Below are 22,379 nucleotides of genomic sequence, written 5' to 3' on the forward strand. Positions count from 1 at the left end.
TAAGGGAGGCTAGGATTGCAGCCTATAATAGATTAAGAGGAGGTCGATGATAATAATAATAATAATAAAAACTGTAGCAAACAATCAATAAAATGGTTAGAACAGCATTCAGATAGTCGGGGGCTTCCAAAAAGGGCCTCTCTTAACAAAGATGTGTGTAGTGGCAGGAGCTGCTCCAGGTTGAATCGCTGAACAGGGCTTGGAAAGACTCCTTGCCTGTACTCAGGAGGGCTGCTGCCGGTCAGTGTAAACAATGTTAAGTTAAAAGGACCAACAGTCTGTCTTGGTACAAGGCAGGCTCCTTTGTTCCTATATGAGAACAGGTGGCACTACCCGGGGGGGGGGCGCACTTTGGCATTTCAAATGTCAACGGCGCCTTGCACAAGGCCAAAATCCGCCCCTCCAAGCCTCTCACCTTCCGTTCTTGCACATGCACTACTACATCATAGTTGTGATGCCCTGCAGCAGCAGCAGCAGCAGCAGCCCTTGGCTTGGAGCCCAGTGGAGGGGAAGGAATGGGTTGTGCTGTCCTATTCTGTGAACTGCCCTGGGATCTTAGGGGCGGTATATAAATCAAATAAATAAATAAAATAAATGCCTCCTCTGGCACCACCTGAATTAGAGGGAGAGCCTCCTTTGCTGTTGCTTTTGGAAGGGTACTGGGAGCTGTGGCTGCAATGTGTGTGTGTGTCAGGGTCTTGTGGATAAAGGCCTCCCGTACCCATCTGAGCAGTGGTTTCAAACTGCATGGTTTGATCTTCATAACACGTATCTTCTTCATGACCTCAACATATAACTAGGGCTTTGCAATGATAGTAATTAACTGTGGGTTTTCTAATTGCATGTGTTTTTGTATAAGTGTGTTTTTATTATATTTTTACCTATGCTTATGTTAAGTTATAAGCCTCTTGGAGACCTTTTGGGGGGGATAATAATAATAATAATAATAATAATAATAATAATAATAATAATAATAATTATTTATACCCTGCCCATTTGGCTGGGTTGCCCCAGCCATTCTGGGCAGCTTCCAACACATAAAGAAACATAATAAAACATCAAACATTAATAGTAACAATCTGATCCAATACAAAAAAGTCACAATAACTTTTAAAATAGACAACCTACTGTAATTAAAACAGTACAAAATACAACAACAGAAGTCCAATTCAGTAAAGCAAGTGGAAAAATCCCTGCACTTCCAAAGGCCCGACAGTTTGCACATATTTGCATATGTAAATCTTCCTATTGCCATTCTCGCCATAGCTCCTCCCACCATGGAAGGAATTCCCCCCCCTCACCAGCTCATCTCTGAGGGATAAATAAGTCACATGTGGCAGAGCAGAGGGAGTGGCTGGATATTGATGTGGGCACTGGGAGCCTGTAACAGCCACAAGATGAGAGTCAGAGGCAGGAGAAGCTGCAGGATTGGAGAGTGGAGAACAGGTGCAGGGGGAGGGAGAGAGAGGTCAGGCTGGTTTAGAGTCAAGGGCTTCCATACCTCCTCCTCCTCCTGCCCCCACCTCTCCTGCTCCACTGTCTCCCAGGACCAGAAGAGGATTGAAGTGGGAGGAACAGGAGGTTACACGCAGGTGTAGTCTTTGCCTGCTTGTGCACAGCTCCGGTGGGGGAGATACATGAGCCAAAGTTGCATTCCTTCCATCATTTCTCCAAAGAAAATAGGGATATCCCATTCCATACTGATATATTTACTATTTATACCCCCCCACACATCTTATTGGGTTGCCCCAACCACTCTGGGTGGCTTCTAACACATATAAAAACAAAATAAAACAAACATTTTTTTAAAAAACCTTCCCTATACCAGATTGCCTTCAGATGCCTCGGGGGGGGGGGGGGGGTCTGAGAACTCCATACGCTCCACATTACTCCAATGAAAATAGGGATGCCCTAAGGAAAAGCGGGACATTCCGGGATCGAATCAGAAACCGGGACGGCTTCTCTAAATCAGGGACGTCCAATGACAAACTTAGTTGGTCTCTAAGGTGCTACTGGAATGAATTTATTTATCTACATCAGACCAACACGGCTACCTACCTGTACCTGGAGAATAGGAACACTTGGAGGGTCTGAGGTCTGGGGCAGGACCTCCCTGTTGCTGAAACTGCCTCATTGGGTGCACAGCTTGGAGTAGCTTGAGAAATGTAGGAGTGATGGACATGCCTTTCTCTAACTTGTAAGTGTACTTTTGACAATAGTTAATTCCTCACTCTGGACATTCCTTGCCTGACAGTGCTGTGACAGTGAACTGTTGTTTTTTAAAAAAATTCAGCATAGTCAAAATTCGGCTCCCACCTTCCATTTTGCTTAACTCACTACGTCAGAGTTGCAGTGCCCTGCGGCTTGACACCCGGTGCGGCAAAACTGGTAGCACTGCCTAATATCCGCCTCTGCATGTGGCCAGGGAACCCCAATTCACATACATATGAAAACATGTGGGCCTTGACTTCCACATCATTTCCCCTCCTGCCACATCTAGAAAACAAGGAGCATGCATTCAGGGACTTTATTGACAGAGCACTTCTCACAAAGGAAGCTAGGAAGAACAAAAACAAGGGCAGATGGATAAGACCTGTCTTCTCAGAACCTTCGCAGGTGCCCTTCCTCAGGTCTCCAGGCACATAAGCCATTAACCTCCTTAGCTTGGCAAATAAATCATAATGAACATACCGTAAGTGAGTGTTCTGTAATAGTATGAAGGGGGTCTGATGAAATGCTAGGACTCTCCAAGGCAGAAAGTTTCCAACCAGCCCAAAACAAAACTGGAGGAGGGGGTTGAGCAGGGTCAGCGAGGGGTGTGGTTTGGGGAGGGCCATATAGGGAGTCTTGGGGGAGGGCAGATTTGACCCCCTGAAGCTCCTTCCATAGCTGCCAAGTTTTCACTTTTCTCGCGAGGAAGCCTATTCAGCATAAGGGAAAATCCCTGTAAAAAAGGGATAACTTGGCAGCTATGGCTCCGTCATCTCTATGTAAGTCACTCTGATGGGGTCCTGCACTGTTCTTTCAGTTGTGTGTGAGACACTCTCTTCCATTTCCTGCAGTTCAGTGTGAAACCAGTTGGGAAATGGAGAGACTGGAGCGGGAATTCATGCAGTCTGTGTTTTCCCATTGAGTTATGCTTCCACCTACAGCCCCTCCCGGGACAATAGGGACACTTGGAGGGCCTGTTAACCCCATAGTTTCTAAGTGATGTGTAGTGAAGTTAAGAAAGAGGTACAACCCCTCCGGAGCCGAGATCCGAGTCCGATATATGATGAAGGGAAATGTTAATGGGCTAGAATCACAGGAAATAACTACAGTAATACTCCATCGTGGATCTTACTTCTTTCTAATCTGATGGGGTGTTCTTCTCCAGAATGAGATGCCCTGCCTCTAGTTCTATTGCCTCATCCCTTCAACACTTGCAATTATTGTTGCTGCCAAAAGGGGAACTTTGCCTTCTGGGAGTGGCAGCCATGTTTGTATTTCCTCAAGGTAGAACTTTGAACCCCCATTTCCTGTTTCCCATTGCATTACTCTTTCCCACTGAGCTAACATCCAATTCATGGTTCTATTTCCTGCAAGCATGCTCTTACATATTCCATTCTTCTCCCTTGCAAAATGCTTGTTCCTTTCCTACTGATGATAGCAACACGAATCGGTTGTGTTGTTGCTAGCATTTTATTTTTGTAATCACTGATGCTCCAGTGGGACTCAAACCCTTCTCCTGGGAATCCTGCATGCATGCCACCCAGCTGTCAGTCTACAGCAAGCCAATGAAAAGAGGAGGCTTTCCGTAGCATGACAAACTGTCACATTCCTCTAGACACTCTGTGTTAATTGGCGCTTCCCATATATGACCAACACAAGAGAGTGTTGTCAATGAGTGACACTGCGATAAGTGGGCGGGCGGGATAAGAGTTTCCAGGAATGCTGCAGAAGTGTCTGTCAACGTTGCTCTAATAGCTTCTGTTTCTACGGCTATTGCGGTATTGTTGTCTCTGCTGCTGGTTGGATATAGTATTGCAGCTATGATGTGCTGCTGCAGAGTTAGCCAAAGTGGTGGCTTCCAAATTCAGTTGGACTGCAACACCCATCATCCCCAGTTATGGAGGGAACCATATTGGCTATACCTGGGCTATTGGATCGGGCTGTTAAATGAGACTTGGTGGGAATTCATTCTGAATAAGCATGCCTAAGATCAGGCTACAGAGTACTGTACATGAGCACTTCCAAAGGACCAGCCATCCTAGAATGCCTTGATTTCAGAGATTAACACCATTTGTGGCAGCTGGATCCTTGCAGCTAAAATGCTTCAGTAAAGAGGGGCATTTTGACACATGAGGCTTAAATCAACTCTGGCACAAATCTGTCCGTATTTATTGGCTATAACGTACATCTGGTTTCTCTTCCCCATTCCCTTTAATTAAGTCATTTGTGATTTGGAGGCATGAATAACATTAGCCCAGAGTGTGGTGAGGTGAATGCTACTAAGCTATTCAGGATGGTGAAAACAAAGACAAATTGTGAAGAGCTCCTATAACTGAGTGATCATGGGAACAAAAGCAGTAGATGATGTTCAGTGTAAGTCTAAGCCAGTGCAAAGTGACCCACTGTTGAGTGGGAGGGAGGAGGTGACATACACACAAAAACATTTTGCATTACAGCAGGAGTAGGCAAACTAAGGCCTGTGGGCCACAAGCGGCCCACAGGGGTCATTTAATTGGCTCAGGAGCCGCCCCCGAACTGAGCTGCCCGCTCGGTGAGTCCCCACACGCTGCGCTAAATCAGTGCAGCGCGGCGCGGGGACTCGCTTCTGTGGCACCAAAAATCGCGTCTGCGCAGATGCAAACGTCAGAAATCACATCTGTGCAGGCACAGATGCCGGAAATCGTGCGCACGCTCACACATGCGCACAATCTGACCCATGGAGGGATCTCCGCTGGAGTGAACCGGCCCAGGCGAGGTAAACCTTGCCGACCCCTGCATTACACTGATGGGGCCTGAAATGGCAAAGAGATCTTGTGGTTGCATGGAAAGTTCCCTGTCAATATCCCAGTGGGCTGCAGCAATGAAAATGCAAACTCAGTAGCACTTGGCTGGCTATAGCTGATCAGTCTGATGGAGACAGAGCAATTCTTATGTTTCTATCCCATATTGACAACGTTGGGGAAAGAGAGGTTCACAATATATTGAAGGCTGCAGTCCTATACTGTACACAACTTACCTAGGAGTGAACTCAGTGGGGTTGCTCTGTAAGATGCACATATAACACCCTCAGATCGTTCTGAAACCCACCATGAACCCACCAATGTCAGAAGTGTGATTCTCAAAGAGCTTTTAGCCCACAGCAAGCTGCAGTTTCAGTCAAGCCACACAGATTTCCAGATGCACCTACCATCTACTGAGGTGATAGCCTGCATGTCAGTACTCCCTGCGGATTGCATTTTGGAATACCAGTGTGAGAATAGCCTTTTGCAGGACCTCATAGAGAGGGGAAGGTGTGTGCAAATAAACCCAAGCAGGTTTACATTTGACAACAGCATGCACACAACAGTTTCAGCAGCACAGATGGCCCTGGACAAATGGAGGCAATATGCCTAAAGGACCACTCCCTTGGTGGTAACAAAAAATATGGCAATCAAACAATAGTTGCCAACATGCTGTCTTTTAATGGCAACTCCAAATTTGCTGTCCCTATCGCATCGCGTAGGAATGGCTCTGCCCAGCAACCAGCACTTGGCAGTAGAGCTAAAGGTAATCAGGGATCGACTGCATTTTCCTTTAGCCATTGGGGAGTCCGGAAGCCCTTAGAAAATTTACACCCTTTCATTCAAGGCCCTAGAGAAGTTAATTCATAAAAAGAAGGCAGAAAGAAAAAAAACTGCATTTCAGATTTCTTCAAATTCATGTTTTTCCCCCCAAGGGGAAGTTGTCACCAGCATTTTGCTAGCATAAAATTACAAGAAATAACATTTCCAATTTTTGCTCCGGAAGTTCTAAACTGTGTTTCCTGCTGTGGTTATAAGTCTTATCTATATCTTTTTCTATTGTGTGATAACTTTAGTTTTCAGGATGACCAGCCTTTTCAAAGGAAATGAATCACTGCTGTGCTTTCTTGTTTTTCCAGCTGAGCATGCTGGTTACAGTGAAGCTCGTCAATGAACTTGGCTTTTACAAACTACACTTTTTTTCTTCTTCTTCTTCCTTCTTCTACTTCTTCTTTTTTACAACAGTGGAAAAAAGAATGGGAGGGGGAGCAGAGCAGCCAATCAACAAAAGGAGTAGAATTTCCAGTTCAGTTCAAACAAGAGCATAGTTTTACCCTCCCCCTTACGATAAAAATCCTAACCAATAGCAGCATTCATCTCAGCCAAAATATAGCAGCTAACCAATAAACAAGGAGCCCAGTGGCTCCTTTTCTCCAATCAAATGCAAGCAATGGGTTTGAAGGGGGCGGGACAAAGAAAGAGAAACATCCAGCGCCTGGAAGATTCGGACCGAACGTTCATACACGCAGAGAACGCTGCAGCGGCCAATCAGCGGCCTCGGGAAGCGTGGAATAGAACGTTGAGACACCGCCGGCTTCCCCCCCTGCCCACCCCGATTTTCTCCACATGCTCCTCCTCTGGATGCTGTTGTTTGTGGTGTTTTAGCTGCCGAGGAGCTACGAGAGGGGCGGGAGGGGGACATCAACATACCCTTGTTCGTGCCGATTGAAGCAGGAGGGGGAGGCCGAGGGGCGATTCATCGGCTCTGAAGCTTCGGATACACAGAAGCGGCTTGGGAGTTTTGGGGAGGAAGAGAAGAAGGGATCCTTTGTGGATTTTCCCCTCCCCGGAACACTCACGCATACCGCCGGCGCCGTGTTTGGCTCTCCTCCTCCTCCCTCCCTCCCTTGTTGTGGTTTCGTTTCTCTCGCCATGTCGGTGAATATGGAGGAGCTTCGGCATCAGGTCATGATCAACCAGTTCGTGCTGGCTGCGGGCTGTGCGGCGGATCAAGCAAAGCAGCTGCTGCAGGCGGCACACTGGCAGTTCGAGGTGCGTTGAGACCCCTTCTTTTTACCCACGCGGCACCCCTCCCCCCACCCACCCGCAATGCCGACGAGCGAAAGGTGGTGGGAATTAATGCGAACCCCCCACCTCCAATTCTTAGTAGGGTGGTGGGTGACGGAAACAGTTGCCTGTGGTGGTGGATTTGCGTTCAGCAATAGCCCCCCTCCTCCGCACCACACAGACGTACAAAAAGATCCTGCACCCTTTTGTGTAACGCGGGAGTGGGGGGGGGCGCGGAATTCTGCTGGCAACAGATAAATAAACAACCCATCAAAGGCATTTAAAGAACGACTGCCTCCTCCCGGAGTAGTAAGTGCCTTCCGGGGCTGGGAATGCGCTGGGCCTTTTGCGTGTTGACTAATCTCTTGTTGCAGCTGGTCGTGGGGAAAAGGGGGGGGGGCTGGACGCACATTTATGTTATTGTAATTGTTAGGCCGGGAGAGAACGGCCGCTGCATCACATTTGGGGAGGGGGGTGGTCGGAACAATCGTTGGAATAACTATTTCCAAAACCCACGAAGCTTCGAGTTGAAGCTCTTAAGAATTGAAACCTCCAGTAGGCCATGCGGTAGTTAGGAGGGGGGGCGGGTGGAGAAAAAGACGACCGGTTTGTTTCTGCTTATCTAGCCTCCATCCCCCTAATAGTAATTTATTTCTTGACTAGGCCACCAGGCCCTTGCGGAAAAGAAGTGTCAAGGAGACGACGGCATTTTTTTTCCTCGACCGGGGAAGGGGGCGGTGTGGGGATGTCGGATCTGTTTCGAAGCTTGGCCTGTGTTTAGTAATCTCTCGCGCCCTGTGTGTGTTCCTACACACACAAACACAGAAGCGGGTTTGCATGGTGAAACATAGCAACATCGTTGTTTTAAAGAGGAACGTGGTCAAATTCTGCCCAGCCTAGCCGAACTGCTTTAAAGGTGTGCTCTTTGTTTTGGTTAATAAGGCTGGAGCAGGAAAAGATTGGTTTGAGCCAGCATCTTGACCACAGATGCAATAAGGCTCTTTGTTCACTTTCCCTAGATATAGTGTTTATACTTGGTAAATTTCGTCCCCTCTGCCCAATACTTACGCCAATACTTCTACCTGCCCCTCTTGTTGTTTTAAATCTAAACAAACACTTGTATTTCTGACTTGATTATCTTTTTTTTTAAAAAAAGAGGAAACCACCCCCAATTGCAATTGGGGTGGGTGTGTATTACATTCCTCAGCCTCTTCTTCTAGGCTCCTGCCTTTTGGGGTGTGTGTGTGTGTGTGTGTGTGGACACCTCTTGTCTTGTGAAGACAGGGCAGGGGGAGCTATGTTTGTTTTGGATTTTTTTTCTGTCTCTTTTGTTGTTGTTCCTCCTGTTCTTCTCTCCCTTCCCAAAAGGGAGAGGGAAGGCAAATTAACATTTCAAAGGTGTCCCAAGCCAATGCTGAAGAATGCAAGGGCCCAAACCGGGCCTTAGATTATTTGCTGACACGTGAAGTATTTGGGGAGGGGGGAAAAGAAGCATGTCAGGAGGTCTTCTCCTTTTGCTGCAAAAATCTTGCTGCTAATCCTTGCCCTCCACTTACTTTGTTCAGGCTATACCCCCTTGTTCTAATTGTAGGCTTGTTTTTTTTTTAAATATAGACTGCTTTGAGTGCTTTTTTTCAAGAAACCAACATTCCTAACACCCACCACCACCATCAAATGGTAAGTAGCTCAAACTTCTCAGGTTCACGCTGTTCTTCACAGTATCTTTGTTTCTTGTGGGCTGAAGTGAAATTTTGCAATTGGGAGTATGTGTTTGTGTTTGAGTGCGTGCATTTTTTTTATATATAAAAAAGAAACACTTTGCATATTATTTGCTTCTGTGGACACATAAACCCCAAACAGAACTGCCTTAGCCCTTTTCCCATAAGCTTAGTTAGAAAGCATCTTCTAAACGACAAATCAAAGACCACCCCTCTCCTTAACAGCAGTTGACTTGTCGAACCATGTAAATATGAGGAGGAACTCTTTTGCCTTGTATGTGCAACATCTGCATAATTTTACACAACCTTTGATACTGGGAGGGGAACTTGAGCCTGCAGCCAGCACTGGTTGTGCATTCAAAGCTGTCAGCTCTTCAGACAGCCATATTGCTCTGCAACAAGAGAAACACACAGACTGCAAATGTAAACAAGAGCCAAAATGTCTGCCAGGAAACATGGACTTCTGTTTCTCTCTTCTCCTCCCTCCGCCCCCAACCTTTGTGCTCACATAAATCTATCTTACTTATGTTTGTGCTCTTGAATAACTGGAAAGCCTTCGGAGTTGGAGGGAAGGAGCAAATTCAGACAAAGTTGGGTTTTTGTTCCCCCTGCCTCTGCACATTTCATCTAAACTTGAGCAAAACTTTACATGACCTTGACTGAGGGCAAGTTTCTTTGGCAAGCAAAGGAAGTGGTTTTTTTAAAAGGAAACTAAACCAGTGCTGTGTGCTAGGATAATAGAAGATAGAGACTTAAGTTGCAGCTCCCCCTCCCCCCCATACTTGGCCATTGTTAAAAGAGTGGGGGGGGAGACTGGGGAAGAAATATCTCATGGAATTTTAATGCTGTAGGCTTGCTACTTGGTCAGCGTAGATTTTATTACCCTGAGAACCTACTAGTTTCCCATTTGAATTTAGGGAACATTTTCAAAGCGTTTTGTTTTGTTTTTGCTATTGCATGCCCATATCTGTAAAGCTTTAGCTGCAATAGGAATGTGTAGCTATGTAAGAGCGATCCTGTTTATTCAAATAGCCACAAATTGAGTTATGTAGTGTTCCACCTTTAGACATGCTCATTAGATTCTTAGTTATCTTCCTCAGGCTGGCCTCAAAATAGATTAAAGTGAATCATATGATAAAGTTATGAGAATGTAAAAAGAACAAAAAGAGACAAATTAATAGGAAACATCCAGCGGAGAACATTAGAGGGTCTGTATCATAAAATTTCCTGAAATGTATATTTGTGTGCATGTCTTGCTCATTTTAAGGCATTTTTGTACTGCTTTTCAAGAGAACTTAACAAAGTGATTTATGGAAAATAATTGCAACATTCCTTTAAAAAAAGTAAATTAGGATATTTACACTCTCAGTTAAAGACTCTTGTGCATTTTCAAGTTCTACAGGGTTAGACATAGCTGGAAAGGATGTTTAGCAACTTTGGGGCCACTGCCAAATAAGCCCTGTACTTAAACATTAAGTTTTCATGTCAACAGATTCTGAGCCTGTTCGAAGAGAAGACTTTTAAACCATAATACATTCTGGGCATAGAATTAAGGCTGTTTTAGGTACCTTTCCAATGTGAGTGTAAGAGTTGGGGAAACGTGCACACTTTCACTTGTGAAACCCATGAAAATGTATGTTTTGTCACAATTGCACATACCAAAATACGAAAGTTTTGAACATGACTGCATAGGTATGCAACTCCACACATTTACACCTTTTATTGACATTGGAAATGAACATCACACGCACAGTGGCCCCCACCCATGAGCTTGTTGAGTTAAGAAAACTAATAATTGGACATTGAAAGTTTTATGGGGTAGTTTTTTTTTACTCCAAGCTGATTAAAATGTGTTTTGGGATGGTAAAATGTCCTAGAATAAAAGCCATGATGTGTGGTATCAGAAGAAGGGCACCTAACTGATTATTTTTTTTGGGGGGGGGTTGATTTTTCTTTGAGAAAAAAATGGAATAGTACTTTTTATTTTACCACAATAGATTAACATTGGCCGGGGTGGGGGAGACACATCCCAATGTCAAAAATTAGTAGATTTTGGGGGCTATGTTTTTGTCCCAGGTGTATTTTGTGTACAAAACAAAATTGTAAATGGTAAGTGACTGAAATTTGAGGACACTGTTTGCTATTCTCCAGATGACCGAAAAAAAAATTAAATAAGAAAACTCTGTTGGTCTGCTTCTGTATATATTTTGCAATGAGCAGTGTGGCCCAGTTTTCTTGGAGATAGGTTAACTTTAGCAAATGCTCCTTTCCACAAGCATAGGAAGCTGTCTTGCAGCAGATTGGATTATTTGTTCACCTAGCCCCACATATAGCCTACTCTGACTTTAGTATATCAGGCAGAGAAGGGTCTTGTCACCTCATCTGCTCCATGATTCTTCAGGTAGTGAAGCTGAGGTTTGCATGCAAATAATGCTTTCAGGAGTAAACAAAGCTTTGGGGGGTGTAAAGCCCTTTCACAGTTTAACAGAAGTATTAGTGATAATCAGGAAATGTCTGTATTAGTTTAGCAAAGGAAAGCTGAGTTCTCAAAGATGGAGAATTCTCGTGCTTTTAGAAGATAATTTCCATTTGGCATGCCAAGGTTACAACTTGGGGGTTAAATATCTCTCTTGTTTTGATTCCTGGAACAATTCAAGATTTTATTAAAATATTGAATCAGCATTTTCTATTCGAACTGCAATTTAACAGCTCCCTGCTCTAAAGTATCTTTAGTCTGTTTAAAGGATCTTTTCTCCCACCCCCTCTCCATATGGCTTCACGATATCCTCATCTCTCTGGTTTTGTTTATCATTGCTCTGGTTTTGCCTTATCACTAGTATTTTATGAATGCCTTATCAAAGTTTATGTGTTAGGTTCTTTCTTGCCCTTTAGCAGAGTCCTCCCTCTTTTTGTCAGGGGTTTGCTGTGCAATACAGTATAGACAAGTAAATTCAAGATGTGGGGAAATAAACTGTGGTATAAGAGGAATGGCCTGTATGAGGTGGCAAGAGCTGGAATCCTGATTCATATTCCACTGCCAGGTTTGTTGGAACACGTTCCCTGTGGCCAGCGAGCTAATTTAAGCTTGCTCTTTTAATCCTGAATGTGAAAGTAGATCTCTTGTGTTTAGAGGTTTGCTTGAAAACTTGCATACAGTGTCCTTGAGTCGCTTCACATGTGACTTGCAAGGAATTCAAGCCCATCCCAAGTGGTGAGGCCTACTAAGTTCTCTGAGACCTTGTTGACTTTCCTGTCTCCTGGTAACATTAAACCTCTAAATCGTAAATCAGCTAACCCTAGATATTCTGCACTTGGGGCTGCGGAATGGGATCCTATGTTGCAGTGTTAAAATGTGTACAAAAAGTTTGCTGAGTTCTCCAGGAAAGGGGGAAATAAAGCAGACCTCTTGACCCTTCGGTTAGGCAACTATGGGGGACTTTTGTCCCTCCAGATGCAGTGTTAGAAATTAGCCAGGCATGTTTTCCTACTGGTGTGGGTCCAATTGTGACTATGTGGAGATTTCTGGGCGCCAGGTTGGCGCCCACAGTTTAAAAACCTCTGCCTTAGTCCACAGTTAATTCCACTTCCACTGAGTGTGGTTCTCCTACTTGCATGCTGGGGCAAGTGAATTGTTGTAAGAGCAAGCTACAGTCAAGCAATGTACAGTAGTTGAGATCATAGTCCAACCTCCTGGCAAATAGACATTCTGTTGTGGCTACTGTAACCCAGATTTAAGGTGCCATTTGGCACCTAGTTTATATATCTGAGCTAACACTGTCCAGATGTAGATTCAGGTAGGTAGCCGTGTTGGTCCGGCACAGTCGAAATAAAAAATAAAACAAAACAAAATGTCCAGTAGCATCTTGGAGACCAACTTAAGTTTGTTCTGGGTGCATAAACCTTCGTGCGTATCTGAAGAAGTGTGCATGCACACGAAAGCTTATACCCAGAACAAACTTACTGGTAGTTGGTCTCTAAGGTGCTACTGGGCAATTTTTTTATTTATTTGTCCAGATGTTGTTGAACTACAGCTCCCATTAGCCTAGGTAAGAATCACCAGGCATGATGGGAGATGTAGTTCTGCAACATTTGGAGGTTCAAAGATTCCTCACACCTGGATTAGAGTCGCTGGAGATGCCATCTTGATCCAGTTTATTGGGTCCAGTAGTAGCAGCCTTTTTATTATATAGCTAGGATGTTTAACATGGGCACAGCCCGCCCACCACCATGCATCTGTCCCAATAAATGGCTTTAAAAAGTCCCATCTTTGCTGGATGGCATTATATGTCTGCCGCCAGAAATCTGGCTCCTGATTACCTTAATCTGCATGATGTCATCTTATTGTGAGGTTTCGAACCATGGCGGGTGAGTGGGTATGATACATATAGGAAACGACAAACCCTGGTATGTGTGTTGCATGCAAGAGTTCCAAGTGCTGCCATTTCCAAATACAGCTGAGAGAGGCTCCAGTCTGAAATACTGGAGAACCAGCTTAGCACATAGAGACAATACTGAATTAGACGGGACTCCAGAGTCTGACTTGGGAGAAGGCAGCTACCTGTGATTGGCAGCTGGGGTTTGCAGCACATCGAATGGAGCCAAGCAGCATTGAGGGTTTGTCATTTGGGTGTGTGAGACATTGGTGAGACATTGATAAGGGTAAGTAAGGGTAAGTAAGGGAAAGGTGATGATGCCCTTTTTGCACCATGGAGCTGGACAACATTTCAGGGATCACCAGGAGTCTCGGCTAATCATGTCCATACCCGGAGCCAAGCTGGAATCTTGGCGGACCCCTTTCATCTTGTGCAGTCTCTTCTGCAGCTCAGCTAGCGGTCTGAAAGAAGCAAGTAGGATTTCAGATTTGATTCAAGGTGTTTGAAATGCTTAGCACACAGCGGGGGAGCCTAGTTCAGTGCCTGACTGCTACAGGGAGCTTAGCCTGTTTAATCTGTTTTATATCCAGTTCTTGGTGCTGTGTGCCCTTCTGCACATATTGCCAGCAAATCCACTTCTGGCCTCCTTTCTTTGATCCTCATATTTGTATGTTGTGGGGTGTGTTTGTGTGTGTGTGTGTTTAAAGCAAGTCACCAGTGTTCGCTGACAGGTAGACGCCACCTTGAAAAGCGGCACCAAACCAAAACAATGGAAGTAAACAGATTCAGCAGTCGGAGGAAAACCTCCTTCATGCTCTCCTTGTCTGGCATTCTAAAATTCCTTATTTCTCTCATTAGCATGCATACTGCAGATTTGTCAGGGCTCCATTTATTCATAAAAACTGTTTCTGAGAAGGAGATTTAAGCCACGGCGTCGCTGTATCATAGCTGTGTTAAAGAGACATGAGCTGGGCCCATTTTTACATGGCCTGGAATGTTTCTCCCAACTGCCAAGCATTAAGGAGTTTACAGTTCCTGCATTCGCTAGGGGCAGTTTAATAGAGATTGCAAACAAAGGATATCCTGTCTCCTTTGGAAGGCTATCTTCAATTCCCTCCCTCCCCCAGTCTCTATAACCGGTGACACATTAATCAGGAAACTAGTGCTCAAGTCATGATGTTCTGTGTGAGTCTATTCCTTCCCAGAAACCCCTTTTGTAATCTATGTTTCCCAGAGGCATTTCAGGAACTTAATGTTGGATTTTAGAGGGTGGCGTTTTGCTTTGCTTCCAGCCCCTCTCTGGTTGAAACACTAGCATGTGGGGCATATGAAGCAGTGTTTCTGCTTAAGCCCAGTGGAAAATCCCTGGCTCCCCAGAGAAAACAAAAATTCAGGGGTGGGGGGTGGAGTGGAGAGAAACTTGGTGTATTTTTAATTTGTTCTTGTGGCAGTTCAGTTAAGGGGCATCTAGTTCTGCTTAAAGAGTCTTGGGTTGCCGACATCACCTCCCTCCTCATTGTGGTCTACAAGCCAATCCCTTGGTTTGCTTGACACCAGCACTACCCTGCCACCGAAACAAAGATTCTCCCTATCCATGTCTTCCCAACTGGTGTCCTGCCACCATGCTACGGTAGTCTGCTGTTTCGCTTCCTCTCTCCTTCCTCCTCAAGGAAGGGCCTCTCTATTTGACCAGGAACTCTCCCCTAGCCTCACCCAGTCCCTGAGGCCATAGATAGTTCCTGGGAATACTTTTGCCTGTCTGGAATGTGTCTTTGATCTGTGATCATAATGCCTCTTGCTTGCTTGGAAGGAGGACAGAGGTGTGAATATGTAAAAAAAAAAAATCTCTCTGCCTTTTGTATTGCTAAAAGTAACACCCACTGCTCTGCCCACCACTGGGGGAAAAAGAAAAGAGGTTCCCCACCCCTGTCTTAGAAAGATCAGCAGAATGGGCAGGGACTGGATTTTATCTTCTCCAAAATAAGGAATTGTGTGTTTCTTTATCTTAGCACTCTTGGGTGTTACCTGAAACCTTTCATAGCACCTGGGATAGGCTAATCCAATTAAGTCTGCTGTCTCTTCCCACATCCTCTGTTAAGACTGAAGCCAGTGCAGACTTTTCTCTTCTTCTCTTCCCCGGGTGAAGAGCTTTGGGGAACTCAAAAGCTTGCTCACAACTTTGTGCAACACAACTACTTTTTTTTTACTTTCTTTGGATGAGCAGAAAGTAGTTCCAGATCTCTTAGTGATTGAAAAATGCCTCTCCCAACCCGCTTTACATTAGGCTGCCAAAATGAAGAAAGCTCAGGAAAAGCTCAGGGGTGGTATTTTGGGTGGAAGGATTGCAAGCTTGGGTTCTAGTACCAAACACAAGTTCCTGTCCTGAACAGGAACTTCACAGTATGCTGTTCTTTTAATTCCAAATGCTTGCCTGCTTCCCATCCCATGGTTTTGTACTTAGAATCAACTGGTAAACCTTAGGGTTCTAGTGAAAAGGAAAAAAAAGTTGATCCTGCAATTACACACACACACACACCTCTCTTTGCAGTTAGTATCAGCATTTGGCTTCTAGAGTTCGGTGGGTGCTTGCCTGGGCCAGTTACTGACTTAATGGTACTCAGACCCCACATCATCTTCCGGGGGGGGGGAGGGGCATCTTTAAAACCAGATGCCCTTGTTGCATCCAGAAGTAGCTCTGCTTAGCTTCAGCGATGTGACTACTGCCTGTTCTCTAGACCCAGGCTCTCCAGATGTGCTCCCATTAGCTGCAGATAGCATGGCCAGTGGTTACGGATCTAAGAGATGATGCTGAAGAAGAATTTTTGTTTAAACATTTCTTGTGTAACAAAAGTGTACATGCAGCTTCTCTACTGTTCTAAGCAAAATCTGTTCTTATTCCCTTATGGGGTACACAAGAGCCTTATTGGGTTCTCCATCGGTTGGAGAATATATAACAGAGGCCAACCAGAGAAGTTTGAGAAGCAAAGCCTTTATTTGCTGTTGCAACAGGGTCCTTCCCCTCACGCAGGAGAACAAGGAAGGAACCCAGAACAAAAGAGAACCTCCACTTTTATCAGTTTCCCCATCACCAAGAAACACCCCCAATACATCATTCCTACATCACAGCTATGTAATCAATACCTCTCAAAAAAGGAGGGTTCAAGGTAGAAATCTGAGCACTTTTGACACCTCTCCTAGTCCTCCTATCACCCCTCCCAGGTGTGAATTCCTAAACACAAAGAGAAATTAACATTTTTTAAGAGTTGATCACTGTCTTTTGTTCAGAGGAGTCTTCCATTGTGAATGAGATACCACTGACAGCGAATTATGGCTCCCAAGTTGCTAGTCATGTGGAAATGTGCGCATATGCTGATCCTTAAGCCTTCCTTAAGGCAGGGTTGAGTCCAAGCGGGGAGGGGTGCGGGTCTCTGGAGTGGAGCAGAGGCGAAGAAGGTGGTGTTGCGAGGGATTCTGGGTAACTGCAGCTGTCAGGTTCGGTCACCCCTCTCTGTTCATTAGTAATGGTGTCCTGCAACCCTCCCAATATTATTTTATAACACTACTTTCAATTCCTAGTCATTTTCACAGTTTGTTTACATTCAGTATGAGACAGTGTTGCCATAGACATTATGCAGTTGGGGAGGAGAGAGAGAGAGAGATGGGGGTTAATGATCTTTCAATCTTTGCATAGTATTTGTGGAAGGTTTTTGTGTTAGGGATGTAAGAGCTGTAAGCCAGTAAGCATGTGGGGAGAGACCTTCTGACTCTGCCTTTAGGACATTGTAGATAGGCAATAAATGAAGGGGGAAACCAGCACAGCTGTTCCCTTGATCCAACCAGTGTACCAGGTCATGTATGTGGGGGTTACAGAGGCAAAATTCCATGTATACTTGCATGTGTTTTAGGCATAAAGCTGCCTTGGGCGTGCTTTCATTGCCTTTGAACTGCTAGCCATTTGGAAACTCCCCCCAAAACGACGTTGAATTAAATCTCCTAATTGTAGTTTAGGTACTTCATCTGAAAAGAAGGAAGTAATTGCTTGGTTGTGAGTATTTAAAGGTTTTTTCCCCATTGCAGTGAATGGTCTCTAGAGTGAGGCTGCATAACTTAAAACTAACCATGTATAGTGTGTGACTCAGTGACCCAATATCAGTGTTAAGATGTTACTGCCTGGATCAAGAGGACTGTTTCTAGGGTTAGTCATTCTCTGAATTGACCCATTGAAATTAGTGGGCATGACTAACTTGTTGCCATCAGAAGAACTTTGATCCTGGAAGATCTCCAGTTGGAGAAAGGAGGGAAGGTAATCTTTAACCCATTCCCCCCCCCCAAAAAAAAACACCTGACGCCTTCTTTGATCCTAAGAACCTACCCCAGAGTATCAGACCTTCCATAACAGTGTAGTGGCACAGAGAGTTGCAGGGGAATGGAGGAATTATTTTAAGATGGCCTGAAAAGGCAAACTCTAGTCTGAAAACTACAATAAAATCTGCACACACACACACACCCCGCGCTTTCCTGCAGCGAAGGCCACAACCTTTTGACCTTTAGTGAATGCTGTTCAGTGAACAATCTCCCCATCCTGCCCTCTTCAGTCCTACCATTTTTCAGCTACTTGGAAATCAAGGGTAGCAGAAAGTGATCGAAGGCTGCAAACACATGGCTTCCCCCAAGGAACCCTACGAATTGTAGCTTATCCTTTGCCAGAGCTTCAGTTTCCAGTGCTTTTAACAAACTACCATTTCCAAGGATTATTTGGCGGAAGCCATGTGCCTTCATTGTGTTTTAAATGTATGCTGTATACGCAGCCTAAAAGGACAGGGCCCTAACATGTAGACGAGGCAGTACCTGGAAGCAAACTTGGCTTCTTGCTGGGCTGCTCTTCATTCTGTTTCTAGAATCTGCGGGGACTGTCCCCCTGTTGTGTCACAAGCAAGCGTGGTTACAGTCATCTGCCCCTCTTCTCTCTTCTCCCCTTTTCACACACTTGTCTGCACTCCCTGGCACCCCCTTCCCAGCGCGCACTCTTTAGAGCACCACATGGATATAACACTTGCCTAGTCCACATGGACAATTATTTGGGGAGGTACTTAGCTGTCATTGCAGAGATTCCACTCCCTCCCATCCTCTTGCTTCATCAAACCCTTGAATAATGATACATTATAAGGAAAGAAGAAAATCAAAGATGGGTTAAATTCACTGAAAATTGATTGACCAATGTAAAAGTAATGCAATTTATTAAATATAAAAATATAGGGCTCGAGCCCCACGTTGGGCAAAAAGATTCCTGCATTGCAGGGGGTTCGCCTAGATGACCCTCATGGTCCTTTTCAACTCTAGAATTCTATGATCTTATAGCAGTTTGGATCAGTAATTTTAAAAGCTGAAGATTCAAGTGTTTTCAATGTTGTGGTAAGAATGGATGGACACTTCTGTTTTTGTATATTTTTGATGCTTGTGATTTTCTTATATAAACGAGTTTCTTTAAAAAGAGAGAGAGAGAGAGAGAGAGAGAGGGAACCTCAAAGCAAGTAAGCATGTTGAGGCTGAAATTATGCTAATCAGGGGGGCTTGAAATAGTTGTTATTGGCTCTTGTGCTCCCCTCGCCTGCCAGTCTTTTTTACATTCACCACCTCTTTGAGGTTTGGGGGTACCTTCGGAAATAGAATTCTCCAATGCTGGTGGGGCAACATTGCCAATAACCCTTGTTTTCCTTTAAAATGGGGACTGGGAATGTGTGGCCCTCCAAATCATGGCACTGGGGAATCCAACAGCATCTTAACAGTCTCCAAAAATAAATGCATAGTTCTGTCCATTTTCCTAGACCAGGCATCGGCAAGGTTATGTGGCCATGGGCCGGATCATTCCCATGGACGTTGTCCGTGGGTCGGACGGGTGCAGCGCGACACAGGAAATAGCGTCTGCGCATGTCTGCAGCGCTGGAAATCGCGCCTGCGCAGAAGCGATTTCCGGCGTCTGTGCAGGCGCCATTTCCGGCGCCACTTGGTAAGTCCCCGCACCGCACTGCACCGGTTTAGCACAGTGCGCAGGGGACTCACCAAGTGGGCGGCTCGGTTCACAGGTGGCCTGTGGGGCGGATAAATGGCCTTCGTGGGCTGCATCCAGCCCATGGGCCAGAGGTTGTCGATCTCTGTCCTAGACTCTTGGACCATGGAGGCAGGTTTTCCAAAGCAGCTGGGGAGGGTGTTAAAAGTGGGTGTGCAGTCCTGCAGTCACTCAGTTGGTAATCACTTCTGGTTTTCCCTCCTGACTGCAGCAAGAGGATAGGGGGGTGTTTGAGGGGATTCAGGGCAGCTTTATACAAGCAGTTGCTTGTAGCAATACAGTAATTGTCCCACTGGTTTCCAAGTGTCTTCTGCTCTGACAAAACATATTCCTGAAGCCTGGTGTACGTCTTTCCTCACAATCTCTGTTTTAAAACACAGCCACAAGAAAATCTGTATTCTGTGACTTGTGTAACGAAGCCCATTTGATTGTATTTCTTTTGTACTGTTTTGGTAGCCCCAGGAAGGGAGGCAGTGAGCTCTTCTTCTCCGTAAGTTCGGCTCGGTGATAACCACCCCCTCCCATTTCACCAGTTTCTGAACCACTGTCAGGCATTGTCTACAAACAATTTCAAGCATATCTATTTAGCAACTTGCTTGAAATAAATATGAGGTTCCAAGTCCTAAATTCTGCACAAAATAACTGATTCTGTGTTATTGCCACGGTGTAACAACATGCTGGCATACATTTAAATCGCATCTTTGTGTCTGCCACAGTTTTGAAAATAACATGCAGAATGCTTTAATTGCACTTAATCTGCATGCTGATGTACGTATGACAATTTTAATGTGCAACACTGCAGCACTTTTTGCTAAAAGAGGCAGCCCAGTGCTGGCCTAGAGTATTTTGAATGAAATATACTTGTCACGAATAGTTAAAAAACAAAAACAAAACCCACCCACTTCCCCCCTCAAAGGCAGATAATTTAGAAAAAGTGCAGAAGGTACAGACTGGGTTCATTAAATTGCTGAAAGGAAGAAAATAACCTGTGCAGTAAGGAATATCTGGCATTTTGTCTGCAGATGCATTTAGCAATTTGTCTGTATTGGGAAGAATTAGGTGTTCCTCCTGGCTTAGCTTCAGTTACTGCCTCTCTGCTGCAGTTTTCCACCTGCGAAAATGATGGTAGTAAAGTGGCGGTCTTATGTCTTGGGGTCGGTAATAAACTGGACGAGGGCTAAACTGAGACTTTGCCTGCACATGATGGAGGTGCTGCTAATGGGTTGATCCAAGGGTTGGAGTTTCATCTGAGGTTATACTCCTGCTTTCTGGACACCCAAATGGCACGAAGAAGTGACTTTTGATGCTGCTCTGACCAGTTCCAAAATGGCCGCCGCACCAGAAGTTGCGCTGCAGCCATTTTGGAACTGGGCAGAGCAGCATCAAAAGTCTCTTCTGAGCCTGCTCCGTCCAGTTCCAAAATGGCCGCTGCGCTAGAATAAACTGGGAAAGAATCCGGGTTTCCCGGAGAATACGGGAGACTCGGCAGCTATTGGGTAACACGAGTAGCCTTGTCTGTTGGAGAATAGTTGTGCTACTAAAGTGAATGAGCAACGCAGACTTGAGTAAAGGCAAGCAGTAGCTACATCAAAGTATTCTGTTGTTTTCTGTAGTTCCTCTAGCACCCAGGATGAATGTCTGTTTGCTTAGTTTATTGAGTTCTGAAAAACACAGCCAAGCTCCATTTGAATATATGTCAAGGCCAACTGCATAATTGGATGTGGACAAAAGAAATTGGTGTGTGCGCACATGCGCATTTGATTGTAAAGGTGGCTTGTGGATCTTCTTCCTACTACAGCTTAGTATTAAATATTTAAGGTTATCAAGTGCACTGGATGTTTACGGAGCACTGGTGTAGGATGCTTGCTTGTGGCTTTGTATGTCTCTAGGCACTTTAGTTTTGTCTGTTGTGAAGATGCCATGACTGCTTTGTGCTGGGACAATATAAGATTTTTCCCCTGGCTGTGTCAGTGCTACAACATGTTCCTAAGTTTGCATCTTGATTGCTTTCTTTTGTTCTTGCCTCACCCTTTTCTTCTCCCCCCCCCCCCGGCCTTTGTCTCCCCAATGTTGAACTGTACATTGTAATCTCCTTGGGGCAGGAACCTGTGGGTGTGTTGCTTGCTTTGCTTTGCTCTGTACTGTACTGTGCACATTGTCAGTGCTATATAAATGACCAGCTGAAATCAGAGGCTTTTCGTAGCATTTTGTGTAAGCATGTGCGTTACCGTAGCGCTTGTAGCATTGGCCACAGTCAACGGTAATAAAAGGTCCAGACTTCCTCCTAGAAGTGCCCCCTCACTGAGCATTGTTTTAATACATCAGGATCATGCAGTGTTCACTTTTGGTTCAAAGTTCTTCGTGTGCGCGTGCGCGCGCGCACACACACACACACACACACACACACACACATGCTGCTCAGGTGAACAGCAAGGTGTTAGGTGGGACGATTTACATGCTGTCATAAGTTCTTTGCACTGTACTGGTCATGTGGCCATAATGCTCTAGTCAATGCTTGCATGAACACTCATTCATAATGTGTAAATCGTCACTATTTCTGCTACAATTGGTGTGCTGTTAGTGGAGCTATTTCAGGGTTTATTTCAGAACTAGTGAAACCAGACTTGATGTCACTTTCCTTCTCCAAGATCAGTCTTTGGTCAGGTGGTGAGCATATGATATGAAGGGGAAAAAATGTGTTAGAATGCAAGTAGCCTAAACACTTCAAAAAACTTGGTCAGTTTTACCTGTGATCTCTGCTGTTGCTGCTTTCAAATGGATGCTAATGTAGTTTATTTTGTCTCTACTGTTGTTTTATTTTTCTATTTGACTATGTGCTAGTGTAATGCAATTTTACATTGTTGTGAACTGCCCTGAATGCTGCATGAGCAGCAACAGGGTAGGATAAACATTTTTATATTAAGGAAAAAATGGAAACTAAAAAATGAAATGATTGTCTTACACACAGAGAGAGACATCCAACCTTCCTCCTTTTTCTCTTTGTCCAGCTGCAGCGTTGACACCAACAAAAGCTCAATTTCTAGGCTAGTATAAAGCAAATATGGACAAATGCTCCATTTCCCAAATAAATGCAATTTTAAAGGTTTGGTTTTTTAAAAAAATATTTTTGATCTCTCATTCTGTGTTGCAGGTATAGCAGGCT

General features: G+C 44.8%; 1 protein-coding gene across 2 annotated transcripts in view; it reads left to right on the forward strand.

Annotated features, from left to right (window-relative positions):
* Positions 1-6,460: 6,460 nt before the first annotated feature.
* UBALD2 (UBA like domain containing 2) overlaps positions 6,461-22,379 on the forward strand; it is a 29,718-nt gene continuing 13,799 nt past the window's right edge. The window contains exons 1-2 of one of the 2 annotated variants that reach the window (XM_035104539.3): positions 6,461-7,043; positions 8,673-8,735. In XM_035104539.3, coding sequence (XP_034960430.1) covers positions 6,924-7,043; positions 8,673-8,735 — 183 coding nt within the window. In that variant the 5' untranslated portion in view covers positions 6,461-6,923. The remainder of the gene's footprint in view (positions 7,044-8,672; positions 8,736-22,379) is intronic. The other variant, XM_088661591.1, reaches the window with a different exon arrangement.

Source organism: Zootoca vivipara, chromosome 2 (assembly GCF_965207765.1).
Source record: "Zootoca vivipara chromosome 2, rZooViv2.hap1.1, whole genome shotgun sequence".
NCBI classification, from domain to species: Eukaryota; Metazoa; Chordata; class Lepidosauria; order Squamata; family Lacertidae; genus Zootoca; species Zootoca vivipara.